Source organism: Brachyistius frenatus, unplaced genomic scaffold, assembly GCF_029030835.1.
Source record: "Brachyistius frenatus isolate BFR_SWC_R1_liver_20210118 unplaced genomic scaffold, ASM2903083v1 Contig_39, whole genome shotgun sequence".
NCBI classification, from domain to species: domain Eukaryota; kingdom Metazoa; phylum Chordata; class Actinopteri; family Embiotocidae; genus Brachyistius; species Brachyistius frenatus.
Genome location: NW_027210638.1, coordinates 1022270 through 1036968, shown reverse-complemented (window position 1 = coordinate 1036968; position 14699 = coordinate 1022270). Strand labels below are relative to the sequence as shown.

At 38.4% G+C, this 14699-nt stretch overlaps 1 protein-coding gene across 3 annotated transcripts in view; it reads right to left on the bottom strand.

Annotated features, from left to right (window-relative positions):
- Nucleotides 1-56: 56 nt before the first annotated feature.
- Nucleotides 57-14699, bottom strand: part of LOC138622826 (excitatory amino acid transporter 2-like) — a 29846-nt gene continuing 15203 nt past the window's right edge. For 2 of the 3 annotated variants that reach the window (XM_069701911.1, XM_069701910.1), the window contains exons 2-11: nt 11739-11878; nt 9967-10119; nt 9307-9557; nt 8854-9001; nt 8438-8564; nt 7981-8214; nt 7676-7870; nt 6656-6790; nt 6257-6521; nt 57-4403 (exon numbers count right to left, since the gene is read on the bottom strand). In XM_069701911.1, coding sequence (XP_069558012.1) covers nt 4332-4403; nt 6257-6521; nt 6656-6790; nt 7676-7870; nt 7981-8214; nt 8438-8564; nt 8854-9001; nt 9307-9557; nt 9967-10119; nt 11739-11868 — 1710 coding nt within the window. In that variant the 5' untranslated portion in view covers nt 11869-11878 and the 3' untranslated portion in view covers nt 57-4331. The remainder of the gene's footprint in view (nt 4404-6256; nt 6522-6655; nt 6791-7675; nt 7871-7980; nt 8215-8437; nt 8565-8853; nt 9002-9306; nt 9558-9966; nt 10120-11738; nt 11879-14699) is intronic. The other variant, XM_069701912.1, reaches the window with a different exon arrangement.

Sequence of the window (14699 nt, the reverse complement as noted above, 5' to 3'; positions counted from 1 at the left end):
TGTAACAAGAAAAAAAATTCATACCTTCTGAAAAAAATCTCCAAAGATCAGCCAAGTTTAGTTATGAATCAACATTTATTAGTTATATTTGTATATGTACACCAAAGGTACAACACTTATTGATATGTAGAAACAGATTTTTATGTATACCATAGACTGAGGAAAGAATTCATGATTTATTTTTTTGTCTTTTTTTTTTCTCAATAGTGTATTTCCCCCACACATACTCTCTGCCTTTACATCAAGATTACAACAGCTTTACAAAGAGGGAAGGCCTCGAAAAGTAAGATCAGGAAAGCACATTGTAGGCAGGAGTGAGACAGGTTATCAGCTCTTTTTAGGAGTTTCTTCAAAAAGACACATTTCGGTGGAAAAGGACAAGCTTGAAGAAATACTGAATCTTATGTCGTGTCAATCGGTTTCCATGTAATCAGTACCACTTAGCTGAGCAGGTTCCAGGTGTTTGTGCATATAGTTTCTGTGTAGAAAGCAAAAAGGCAAGTGGAGTAAAGGCAGTTTACTGAGTGGGATTTCTATAAACCTCCGTGATGTTGATGAGATGACGGAGGTCGAACGTGAGAAGATGTGGAATGTAGAAAGGCTAACACAGAGTCTAAGAGATCTAGATATCCATGTCTTGCAGCTTTGAATGCACATACACCAGGTAAACAAAGACGCCTGAGACTAAAGCCAGTTTACTCCTTTGAAAATATTTCAGATGAGCCACCTGAGGAATGTTGCTCTAAACTGGAACAGGCATTTAAATACAATTGATGTTGTTTGTTCCTTCACTCATTACAACCGATAAGCTGTGTTTGATTCCCCGCTCTATCCTACATACAGGGAAAATTTGACCTTTTCCTTTATTTGTCTCTCTTTTCAAGAACCTTTATCACAGTAATTTCCACCAAAATAACTCATGTTGGCCCCCTTGTCAAACCAGAAACTTCCCCTTACTCTTTTTTCTTTTTTAAATTTCGCTCTTCCTCGCTGTCTTTCTTTCTCCTTTTCATGCAAACAGTGTTCGTTCCAGGATCACTGTAATTTCTGGAATATTCTGCATTGTCGCTGAACAGAACAATTATATATTTATGTATGTACAATGAAAATGAATTCACACTGCTTATATCTTCATGGAACAAACATTCAAAATGCTTACATTAGATACAAAAAAAAAAAAGATATTTATATATTGGTGTGTAACGCGTAAGTAAAACAACTAGTTAACAGCTATTAGAGAATAAAAAAAACAAGCAATTTATTATACGAGCTCCTCTATACATTTTGTCTAGTCTAATTTTACTCAGGACATAGATGATTTTTTTTTTCTAGAGGATTACATTAAAAATGTCACAGCAATGAAACTATATTCCTACATACCATTTCAATGCCCCCCAAAAGAAAAAAAGGAACAAAACAAAACAAAAAAACATCTGTTACCTACAATATATACACAAAGTGCAAGGAGGCACTTCAAAATATCATGCTTTTTAAGATAGTGGTGCAAAAAATAATTATAATTTTTCTTTTAATTCATGCTTCTAAGACTGTGAGTTTGAACATAATAGTGGTCAAACACTCAATCCCCATCGGTAACACTGGTCTGCATCATCTCCTTGCTGGAGAGATTTTGTTTTTTTTCCTGAAGATCACAAGGTCAAAAGATGAAGCTCAAAGAGCCTAATAGGGTGTCAGTGCAGTGGTTACACTTATAGATGTCATGACCTTCAAGGTTTAAAATAGTTTGCATGTGCGCTTATATGTGTGCATGTGGAAAAAAACAACAACAGGTGTGTGTGTGTGTGTATATGCGTCAGTCTATAAGGTGTGTTGAGCAGAACACCAAGTGCACACCATGTTGTATCAAAGCACACTTCTGTTAGCCGAGTTTAAAAAGAAAAGAAAAGAAAAGATGTCTTCTGAGAGTGTGTTTTCAGGAACTAAAGCACAGAGTGCTGCACTACATCTTGTGTTAAGGTTCCTACTTCTACTTTAATTGGCATTTGTTTGAAGTGAACACCTTCAAGGCAAGGTCATCATTTAGAACAAATGGAAAAAAAAAAACAAGAAGGATACAATGCTGATAAAGAAATCAAATCCACACCCACATCGCAGACATCTCACCTCTCACTCACACAGGCTAAAAAAGATTAACAGCCAGTAGTCCTGCTTTGTTTTTGTGTTTGCCACCTTTTTAAGTCATTTGGTTCTATGAGATGATTATACTTTTATTACCTGATAGTTGGCAACATTCTGTCATTATGCGTATATATGAGTCCATTGCTCTGTTCTCGGTTTCCTAAAATGCCTTGTTATGGACACACAGCTGCAGCATCTAGGGTTTGTAGAAACAGTCTTGAGCTCTGGTGGCAAAAATATATTGTTGTTTACCTTTTTAGGTCTGGCTAAACAAGAAGCTGGCAAGTGTACCCGAAGAGTGTTATATCAATGATCTGTCTCTGTTTGTGCAAACCAAGAATCCATCTAACAGCCGAGTGCTGCACTGTTTTCTTTTTTTTTTTTTAATGTTTCTGGTGACGTGTGCTCTGGCAGTGTTCAATCTGTCTGTGCTTTCAGATACTACACTGGTTCACAGCAGCGTTCAACCACTGGAATGTAGTTGGAAAAAATGTGCGTGTGCTTTATTATATGTGCTAGGAAACGTCCCTTCCTGTCATATAATCATCTTATAATATTACTTTCTTTTAACAAAGACCTTTGCAATAAACTGTTAACATTTCTTATAGTCAAAGCTTTCAAAAGTTGTGCTGTTAAGAGGCCATTTCCTTGAGGTGAAAAAGCTTCAGAGAGCCAGTAAACATTCTAGGATTATAAGATTTTTTTTTTTTTTCCTGTAAAAGAGTAAACATACAAGCCTGAGTACCTTACTTTCATTGTGTTTATAGTGGGTTTTTTTTTTTTTTTTTTACTCGTGTCGACATGGAGCAATAATATGCATGACTTTGATTATGCCACTGACTGAAAATCAACCTAATTGGCATTTTGGTTTCGTTTGTGCTCTTTTACTTTATTTGTGCTCTTTATATAATATTTTACTTGTGCTACAATTTATTAAGGAATGTCATATTTTACAGGTTTATTTTGAACCTTTTTAATTTCATTGGCATCATAAAGTTTTTTTGGGGGGGTTTAAGAGAAGTTTCTGTATAAAGTTTTATATTTAGGGCAGTGATTTTCTAAGCATTAAGTTTTGAGTTTTCATCAGAAAAAGTAATAACATCAAACTGCTGCGCCAGCCAGTTCTAAATGGACGACTTAAGAAAATGTAAGAATGTGTTGCGGATGACGTCATAGAGGCAGTTCAAAGGCCTCTGTGAGTTGATTGATTTTCTGTCTGTTTGGTCCCTATAATTGACTTGGTCATGTTTTTAACCCTAGCTTTCTCTCTCTCTCTCTTTCTATCACAAACACAAATTAGTTTTAAATCTCACTCAACAGGTGACACAAAGAAAAACAAGTCCCATTTCTTTACAGTAGACATAAAAAGGAAAACAAAGAGGGGGATATAAACGGGCTCCATGGTATGATTTGTGCTTTATAATTTTACTTTTAATAGTGCTTGTAGGTTATGAGGCTCAGTGTGGTTTTTCCTCTTATCTATTGTTCTCCCTGACTGCTACCCTTTCATCAGTTTGCTAGTCCTCTGGGATAGTGGCTAATATTGGGCAAACATAATTGCAGTCAGATGCACTTTAAAGACTGACTGTTATCTTCTAAGAGACTAAGCTGAAAAGTAAAAGCAGTGGGCTTCTGCTCACATTGTGATGGTACTGACAGGGATGTAAAGCAGGGAAATTCAGTACAAATTACATTGGTTGTCATGATTAATGCTCTAACTCCCACTCATCCTCTGACATTAGAATAATGAATCACCTTCATGAAACTTGGAAGATGGTCTCAGTGCATCCCCATGTCATACAGCCACTTCTTCTCTCTTTATATAAATGTAGAACCAGGTTGTATTGCTAAGAATATCTTATCTAACTTTATTTTTCTCCTTTCTTTCCTTCCTCAAGCCTTGAAGTATGTTGTGCAAGTATTTGCTATACAGGACATAACTGCGCTCTAACAGGTGAGGTATACCTATGTTATCATTTCACGGTTAAGTGAATTAGTATTATATATCAGTCAGATAGACAGTTACAAAAACTCTTAAAGGGACTAATAAAAAAAAGAAAAGAAAGAAAAGAAATCTAAACTACATTAAAAAAAATTAGTAGTTCTGTTCGTGTGACTTTTCATTCACTCTTTTTTTATCACCAGATAGGAAAGCTTGTGGAGCCCAGGAGCAGGGGATCTCTGTGCTGCCATTATTCATGTTTCCATGGTTCCTCCTCAACAAGCGTGCACTCCGCAGCAGAGCCGTTAGTGGCTGAGGTTACCTGCAAGCAGTTAGCAGGGAGATCTAAACAGTGGATCCAAGGCACAGATTAAAAAAAAAAACACAGTTCATTTGCTATCAATCTTTGGATAAAATAATGTACAGTAACATTGCATTAATGAGTCTCACTTGTGAGATAATATGATCAAATTTCAGCTAAAAAAAAATCTGATTGGTCAGTCAGGCTTATAAAACTTATAAACTGTGACTGACCACGATTTATTCTTATGTCATCAGAAAAGCACCTTTACTGATCTATTCTGATACATCCCGTTTTTAAAGGCCAGGTGTTGAGGTAAATGTTTTAGATAATACACATGACTGTAAACATTCAATTACTTGCCAGATTATCCCTTACAACATTCTTAATTATTTTGGTCATCGTAATTGTGGTACTTTGGCAATTAAAACACAGCCTCTTAGGTAACATTGCTATTTTGCAACATGCAAAAACTATGGACGAATACTGGAACTCCTGGACAACCACTGGTGATCATGCTTATGGTAGTCCTAACTGGGGAGTTTCTTTAACTGAATTGGGAACAGACCACAAATGGATGATGACCACAGACTCAACAGGCAGTAAAAAATATATATAAATGAATCAATTATGAATACAAAATATACACACTGCATGAAAACAAGGTACAAACACTACAGAATGAATGCATTGTTATGTTTTAGCTATTTCGCAAGCACTCTACAGTGGTTTGCATATCTGGAATGGGGTTAGAAATGTGAGTTAAAATATTTACAGGTAAAATGAAACAGAAAAGAGAAAAATAATGTCACGGTAGATACCGGAAATAGCAAGCTTTTGTGTCACATTTATATGTAAATTTCTATGGAGATTCAGAAGGGAGGACATAACTTTTGACTATGGACAGATTGCTGGTGTGACAGGTTACCGCCGTTGCTAGGCAACACCCTTCATCCTTTAATAAATGAATAGGCTCATCAGTAGACCTTTCCCACCTGGGTGTGAGTGGGCAAGTGTGTCAGGGAACAAGTAGCCTGAACTCCCAGATATTATTCTAAAAAGCCCGGAATACATTCAGCCATGGGATTCAGACTGCATCATGTTTTACATAATGGGAGCTACTTCGCAGTTCTCCATTTCACAGCACAGTTCTCACAATGGGCAGAAATAGATGGTGTCAAAATGCAGAAGCCCTGGCAGGGAGTGACTCATAACAGCGTGGTAGATGGGTGTATGTAGGGAATATATGAACTGCTAATTATCTGTAACACTTTCCTCTCACTACCTTTAATCCTACAGCAAATGGTGACCCTTTGGAAACAGTAAAATAATTCAAATAAGAAACATTGAATGGCTCTAAGCTGCTCAAAAATAAAATAAGAGCTAAAATTATTACGGAGACTCTCAATGGAAACATTATTTCATCAGGACATTTTTTGGAAAGCAAATGTATTATGAACTTTTGATAGAGGGGGGGCTGTTAAATAATTCCTCAGAGTCATAATGAGGATTATCTGGCTCTGCTTTTTGATTTAGAGCCAATACCCACCAGGTTACAGTGATCAAATAAAGCTAACTATAGAGGGAGAGCTGATGTACCCTAAATATGTATGCACTGATATTTTATAATTACAGTTTTGGATGTATTTATAACACAAAAGCTGCTATTCCAGAAGAAAGAAATACATATGTACACATGCATCTGTTGCTCTTTTGCTCTGCTACTGAGGTAAAATAACAGTGGTTGTATTTACATTGTTGTGTACAAAGATGCAATGAATGAAACAAACAGAATCAAGCAGAGGTGCAGGGTGAGCATGCAACAACAGAGAGGGTTATATACAAGTCTCTACGTCTGTAAGCATTAATTGTACCTTGCATTCATCTACTACGACAGGATTGTTAGCAGTGGCACTAGCAGTTGTGGTAGCGGTAGCGGTTAAGACGCACTGGTTGGAATTGTTTTCGTGGTGGTTCTTCATGTCATCGTAATAAGACTGGGTCTTCGTCATCATTTCGATGTCGTCGGATTTAGCCGCGTGTGCGTCCAGCTCTTCCAGCTCTGCCTTCGACATGTGGTACACGATGCCTGCACCGTAGGAGTCACCCACCACATTCACTGAGGTCCTGAATCGATCCCTGAGGAGAGAGAAAAAAGTAAGAAAGATAGATTTGGATGATTTCATTAAGAAAAATACTGGGAGGGATTTGTACAGGCAAAGAGAAGACTCGGTGTGTAACCACAATACACATTTTTCTTTTGTCGAACTTACAACAGCCAGTCGACAGCAACCAGCAGACTGATGTCTTGGGTCGGCAGGCCTACGGCAGTCAGGATCAACAGCATAGTCACGAGGCCGGCGCTGGGAATGCTGGCAGCTCCAACACTGGCCAATGTGGCTGTCAGACTGGATGAAAAACACAGGAAAGCAGCACTCCATCACATTCTTCAAAGCCACTACACCTAACCACATCCACCAAAACCCCACTCTACACCGCGCCATAACTCCTCAGACACCGATGACCGTGACATCGCTACATCCCACAGCCACAGATGAGAACATTTATTCTCTATGGTGCTTGTGTAAAGAGCAGAGGAGTGGGTCCTCCGTCGTTCATAGAGAGAGGTTGAAATGTGAGCGATAGGATGTTTAATTTGAGGGTTCATCGATTTATATGCCATAAAAATGTCAGAATGAAGGTCATCCATCCTCAACTCACTCTATTATGAGAAGTAGTGTTTGGGGAAAGATTGTTCCAGATAAAAGAAAAAAAAAAAAAAAAAAAAAAAAAAAAGAGCAAGTGGTTGTTGTTTCTCTTCCTGCCTGTGCATGTGACACGACACTGGGACATGCAGCTGCCACCTCCTGGTGGTCTATTTGATGCACTATGAATTTATTTTCTAAATTTGCTGCTTTTAGCCATGCAGGCTTCCCTGCTCACTGTTAAATGTCTCTACACTACCGCTGAGTTTGTCCTCATTTATTCAGAGCTTACTGTGTTTGCTGAAGTGCATTTAAGACTCCATTTAAAGCCTCTTTGAATAGTGAAAATCCTTACTCTTATGACTAAAAGTACTTTTGTCTGCAGTCAAATTCATCTTTAAGGGAAGATGGGGTCCATTTAATAAACCTTTTCTTTCACAAAGTTATTTCTGAACTAAATCTTTCAACTTACAATAACTATAACCATGGATTTATTTTTATTTTGTTCTGTACAAAGTATATGGTTTTAACTGTGAACCCAGTGAAATTAAATGGCTCTCGTGTGCAAAGCATAAGTGTTTTTCTGACCTGACGGTGACAATCTGTCCAGGGTCAAGGTGGATACCGTTCATTTGGGCAATAAAGATGGCAGCCACGGCTTCATACAGAGCAGTTCCATCCATGTTGATGGTGGCACCGACTGGGAGCACAAAACGAGTGACTCTTTTGTCAATACCCAGATTCTCCTCCAGACAACGGAAGGTGACAGGCAGTGTACCAGCACTGGAGGGAAAATGAGGAAGCAGATTATACTTGTGTAAATATTTGTACAAATATTAAGACACATTCATCCATTAACCCAGCTGTTCATCCATCGATCCATTGATGCTGACCTGGAAGCTGTCCCCAGAGCAGTGATCCAGGCCTGGAAGATGCCCAGGAAGAAGGTGAAGGGGTTTTTCCTGACGATAACAAAGTAAATGCTAGGCAGGAAGATCGCTCCGTGGATGATGAGGCCGATAATCACAGTCACCATGTACATGCCCAGCTGCCTGGCCACCACCTCCAGGTCCTTGATGGAGATGATCTTGCCACAAATCAGACAGGCAATACCGAAGGGAGAGTACCTGATGACATAAAAAAAACAAAAACCAAACATGTTATCAACTTAATTTTAGCTTTAGACACAGAAAAGATGTTTGTCAAATTCTGTTTTACATAGATATGATATTTTTATATGTTCGAATAACTAGTTAAATACCTTGTCATAAACAAAAAAATAATTTTGACTTTCAAAATGAATTTCAAAATACAACTGTAAGTCGAATGACAATCTGAACTGATACTAACCACATGATCATGATGACGAGCTTCATCACAATCTCATTGAGGATACTGAAGAACTCAATCATGAGTCTGGCCCTCTCTCCCATCTTACCCATGCAGATGCCGAATGCGATGAAGAAACCAATCAGACCTGTGACGGAAAATCACAAATGTATCAAACTTTGAAGTCCAGTCTCCAACATCAGGGAATTATTATGAGAAGATGGTAGGAATTTCAGTGAAAAAAACATTAGACTTTTCTATTTATTTGCTCCTGTTAAACCTGTAAATGCAATACTAAAAATGCAATATTTTTTTTCGCCATGCTGGTATTAAGCTCAAAGCACCGTGCCTACAGGGTTTTACACTCTTAGACTTGTTAAATGTTGATTGTCCCCATACAATGCTGTGAGTCTTCAGTTAAAATAAGTGTTACATACCCAAAACATTCATGCCACTTTTGAATTGCAGTGACTTTTTGATGAGGAACTGAGGCTCCTTGGTGATATTCGCGACTAGGCCCTCCACAGTGGTGGCATTGACATCCTCCTCAACAATCACCTCCACCTTCTTGGTGACTGTCTGGATCTGAAATAAAAAAAAGAGTAAAATATATTTGTGATTGTCTGGATCATGAATCTTGGGCCAGTTTAATAAACTGCTTATGACACATGCATCTAAACTGAGAAATTGCATTTGTGTTTCTCTGTTAATAAATCCACCTGCTAGACTGTCCAAAAACACCCAAGCCTGACCATTTCCAAACACAGGTTTTTAATTTCTCTGACTAGTCCATATTAAGTGATACCACTCATCAAAGACTAAAAGTGCCCTTTGTATCTCACATACAGTCCTTTTTTTGGCGTTTATCATAAATCCATTGCATCCATTACCTGCTCGAAACAAGCCTGCACCAGGTTCTCTGGGAACAGGTTCCTGATCAGATCAAAGAAGGCATCCAAGCTGGACACGTCATCGTTCTTCTCGCCCTGGCCCAGATTCTCCTTCAGTTTAGGGTTGCCAGGGTGGATGACTAACACTAGGATGACTCCCAGGATAGCAGCAATAATAGTGGTGGTCATGTAGTAGACCATAGCTCTGGTGCCCAGGCGACCGCTAGATTTGGCGTCCAGACCGGCCAGACCTGCACCCAAAACAAGCAAGATCATGTTTACCTGGTCATTACTTTGGTCTTATTGAATGGAAATGTTGACTCAATGCTGAGTCATGAGGGGTGGGACATGAGGGTTAAATGCAAAGACCATTAGGGGATTATGTAAGGGTGTTTGATCAAGTGCATGACAAATTAAATCATAACTACCAAATTATGACTTCAGAATCAGGAGTGCAGTATCTAACACAATTTTAATTGTGTTACTGCAGAGAAAGGTGTAGATGGAAAATGTATTTGCTCTTGTAATCAGTCGACTCAAATGTACGTTGAGTTGTTCACTGCTATCAGGTGTTGATATATAAATTGCAAAGACACCGGTGTAGTATGTAAAATATCCATTCTTCTTAATGTATTCGATTTGTGATCTGTCACACTGCACCTGTGATTAAACTGGAGATGATGAGTGGCAGGATCAACATCTTCAGCATCCTCATCAGGATATCTCCAGGAAACGCAATTACCATGACAATATCTGGATGAATCGGGGAAGCAACACGAAGCAACATTCCTGATACAGCTCCCAAGATCACACCTTAAGCGCAAAGAGAAGTGGGAAAGAGTGAAAGGGTGTTTTATTGCAAAATAGAAACACATCTAAACTCAGTCAGATAATTAGGATTTCAGGGAAATAGAAGTGACATATGTCAGTAAAACTTTAAAAAATGGCTGTTTTCTGTGGCACTCGAGTTTAAACTCAAACCATGAAAAAACAAATGACTGATGCTTTGTTCCCAAATATATCTTAATAACTGCCCCCCACCTTATCAGTTCAGTCGTTCTGTACAAGAGGCTGTCTGATACATGCATAGGGAGGACAGTGGGTTGTAGAGATTAAACGGAAACCTGCTAAGGGAGAGTAAAGCTCATGAAGGATTAGGATCAGATTTCTTTGAAGCAGGAAGGGGAGGCAGCATGTCAGATTCCCTGGTGGAGCATCTCTAATCTCTGCAAACCCAAAATGTTTTCAAGGATTTCTTTTTTCACTTTCTGGTCAGGAAAATGAAAAAGGCAAATATTCAATAAATGACAGAAAAAGAAAAATAATAATTTTTGACCCTTAGAGACATAATGCCTCTTCTAACTAACAGTCATTTTCCTGCCACACACTGTTCCTGCCAGAAAGTGAAGTTGACCTCTGGGTGCTCTGACACCCCCCCCCCCCTAGCCCCCCCACTGCTCACCAGGCCTGGTCGTTGGCCTCTGAGTCTGTCTGTCTTAAGCCAGACAAAACTCAAAAATTCCCCTGGGGCTCTACTTCCTCTGCCAAAAATAACACAGCCTGATATGTTGTTTAATAACACACACTGGAATCAAAAGCCCTCCAGGTTTTTTTTTTTCTTTTTAACTAAGTTGTCTTCTGTGCTTCAATCTATCCTCCAGTCTAGCAGCATCCTGTGGTTTCTGCACACCCAATGATTTTGGATGGCGCTTAATTTCCTGTGCCTTCTCTTTGGCCCATTTGCAAGTTCCCATTCAGCCTCTTATCTGCCAAGTGACAGATAATCAATGATCAGGCTAGCTCGCTTGCTTTGCAAGAGTTCTGCCAAGTGGCATGGGATGTACACACCACACACGCTCAGACAAGCACACATCCATTTAAGCAGGATACAGATAGAAATTAAACAAGTTAAATAAGCACACTGATGTGCATTTAGACAGTTTTAAGGTTCACAGCCAGTGATTTTAAAATGGTAAACCTGATAGGGACCACATAGCTTGTCAGATACAAAAAGTATAAAAAAATATGTGCTGCTTAAACAAATCTAATTTAAGATTTAAACAGAAATTGGATCACTGCTTTCATGCCCTTTCTTTTTTTCCACAAAATCTTCCCCTGCAGTGCAAAGAGCCACTGCTATAATCACAATACTTCCCATGCACCACCAGAGGCTGTTTGGGTGTCCACAGCTTTTGATAGCAACAGGTGGCACAGAGCTGGGGAAGGTCAGAACACCCAATCATCTTACTGTCTGGTACACTGAGAACAGATGGCATCTCCTCCTCATATTGCAAGCAAACTACATAATCGAGCTCTGAGTTAACAGAAGACTGAGCTCAGTCGTTGTCAGTGTCCATCTTTAGCGTGCCATGTTTTTTTTTTTTAGGTCCTTAATGTAAGAAAGAAAAACAGGTGATGATGTGGTGACTTACCGAGGACGGTGAGTGTGAGCAGAAGGTTCTTGAACAGTTTGGAGCACATTTTGGCACATTTTGACTGAGGCCTGGCCTCGATGGGCTCCAGGTGACTCTCATGCATCCTCACCTCCACTTGTTTAGGCATACTGTTGGCACTGTGAGAAAAGAGAAAAAGAAAGAACCAAATGAGAGGGGCTATTTACGAAATGCAAAACCACTGACTCTATTGAGTATACATTGCATGGTCATATATATGTTATGTTTGGCTCTGAGGTGACATGTAGAAAACACATCATTTGGATTTGTATAATGTCCCTGAAAACTGTATAAAGTTAAAAAGAAAACTGTGCATAATTAAAAATGTTAAGCATTCAAGTGTTGCCAAGCTGTCACTCCAACGCTGTTCATGGTTACTATAGCATCCAACAGATGGAAGCTGACTACAAGCTGCTGCTTGTAAAATTGCAGCCCTTTGGGGCTATACAGCATCTCAAGTCTGTTTTATTAAAAGCGTATTGTGTATATCTCTTTAGAACAGAATTTTGTTCAGACTCATGTGAAGAAGTTGCTTTATATTTTCATAAAACTATAACTGTTTAGTTTTGGTTAACTTTATAGACATCTGTGCACTGATTAAGCAGAATTCTATTTAGAAAAATGCACAAAAAAAAAATGCTGTTATACATCAGACATTTAGTGAACAGTAACGAAGCAAGAAAATCTGAATACAAATTTTAAACTAAGCAGACAAATATCAGAATAGTCTTATTGGAATTTATTATGTATGTTTTTAATTAATTTCTATATGTGGTGGTTCACACTATAAACAAACACCAACATAAGTCCTTTGGAGAGTGTTTCTGCAAATCCCTGCAGACAGCGAAGAAAAAGAGAAACAGATGGCGAGAAAGAAAAATTACCAAGAGCACCAAACAGACTAAATTTGCATGAAAAAAAAAAAGTTCACTATTGAAGACTTATACACCCTCTTATATTGTTTAGCTCTCTCTGTGTTATGACTACATGGGAGTTATTTTTAGAATGACTAGAAACCTCACATTCAACAGCAGGAAGAAGGGGCTAAGCAGGATTAATTGAATGAAAAGTGATTTCCCATACAAGACAGCACAGAGACTTTTTCGTCTCTCATCGAGGTGTGAATGAGTTTATTAGTGAGATGTGAGCCAGCTGTATATGTCACCAATTAGCCAGGTGTCCAATAACTCCATCAGACAATATATCAAAATATCAATATATCAATCAATAGATCATATTGTCTTGCTTGGTTTGACATCTTTTTTTGTCTAGGAGGAAATTAAAATATCTGTGTTGCTATTCATCTCCAATAAGCCCATGAAAATGTCTGCTGTGACGGATTACAAATAACAGCAAAGAGGATATAATGTGACTTTGACCTTCACCTCACCCCTGGGGTTCATGTCCAAAAACGCACAAATGGAAGCTTCAATGGTGAAGCAAAATTCTTTTGGTCCTCAAACCCTCCCCACATAGTTCACGATGAAGTCCAAACACTTCAGAGATATTAATCATGCTGGCTGTCAAGTTGTTGCTTTTTCTTTCAAAGCTGAACTTGATCAAAGGCAGGACATGGAGCTCAAATCAATAGGCCACATTTGGAGAAGTTCATCCCAAACAAAGGCTCTTCACTGTGTTATTGTTGTTGTGTAAGCCATCACTGATAATTCTACATGAAAACACACACACACACACACACACACACACACACACACACACACACACACACACACACACACACACACACACACACACACACACACACACAGCCTCACACACTTACACACACCTCCTCCAGCTTTGTGTATTGTTGCGGTGAAAGCTTGGCTATAGGAAGACCACCTGGTCAACTTCCAGGCACACAGATGGACCCGTCCTATCTCCTCTTTTTAATATCAAAGTGAAGTGTGAAATACAGAAAGTACACGCAAACAGCAGGCAAATAGCAGCCTCTTTAAATTCTACCTTTGTGTTATTTCTTAATAAACTGGAGGAATCTGTAAAGAAAACCAGAAATAAAATGCTGAAAAATTGGTACTACTGAGTAACCCCATTCCAGAAGAATGATGAGTTCTGTTAATTAATTTTTTCCCCCTTTTCTCTCCCTTTTGATATTTTTAGCACTAAGGGAAGAAGCAGGCGATATTCTGTCATGATCCTCTCATTAGCACTCCTCTCACCAGGTCAGCGACAGATAAGAGAGCAGGTTTGTGGGACCCAGTAATAGATGAATATGATAATATATAGCCGAGAGTCATCAGAGAATTATATATTTCACACCAGTGAAAAATAGCAAAGTGGTTTTTTTTTTTTTATGTTATGGAGTCATTTTTCTGGATGGAAAATTCTTCTCAAACATAATTTTAGATTTGATTAACATTGCATGAGCTCTGAATTATTTCTCTGGGCCCTAACAAATAATTCTGAGATATTAAGCTTCAAAGTTTTCAGCGTCCATTGAGTTAAATGAGCTGCTTCTTTTAGAAACTGAATGCAAAACATATCACTGAGTTGTTAAATAGCCAAACATAAAGTAGGATTCTTTGACTATAATCGGATTTCACAAAAAACTGTTCAGCAGAAAATCAGAATTCAGATGAGCACAAGAATGCACACAAATGTACAGTTTCTGCTTCTCAGTCTGTAATGGGATCATCTTTTAAACCGGTTAATCGTGGCCCAAGGGTTTAGTCAGATTAATTGCATTACAGGCCAGTAAAGCCATGAAGAATTAATGAAGGACTTAACACCTATCCAGGTTACATACAATCTAAACTGACATATTCAAATTCTTTTAAGTTATAATTCTCTTTTCACCTGTGCACTTCATACAAAAACTTGTATATTTTACATATAGACATATTGTTTAAGTTAGTTCATCTTAAAGTGACTGAAGCAAAAGACTTCAAATTAAAAGGAGTTAGAGGACATAGTGCCTAA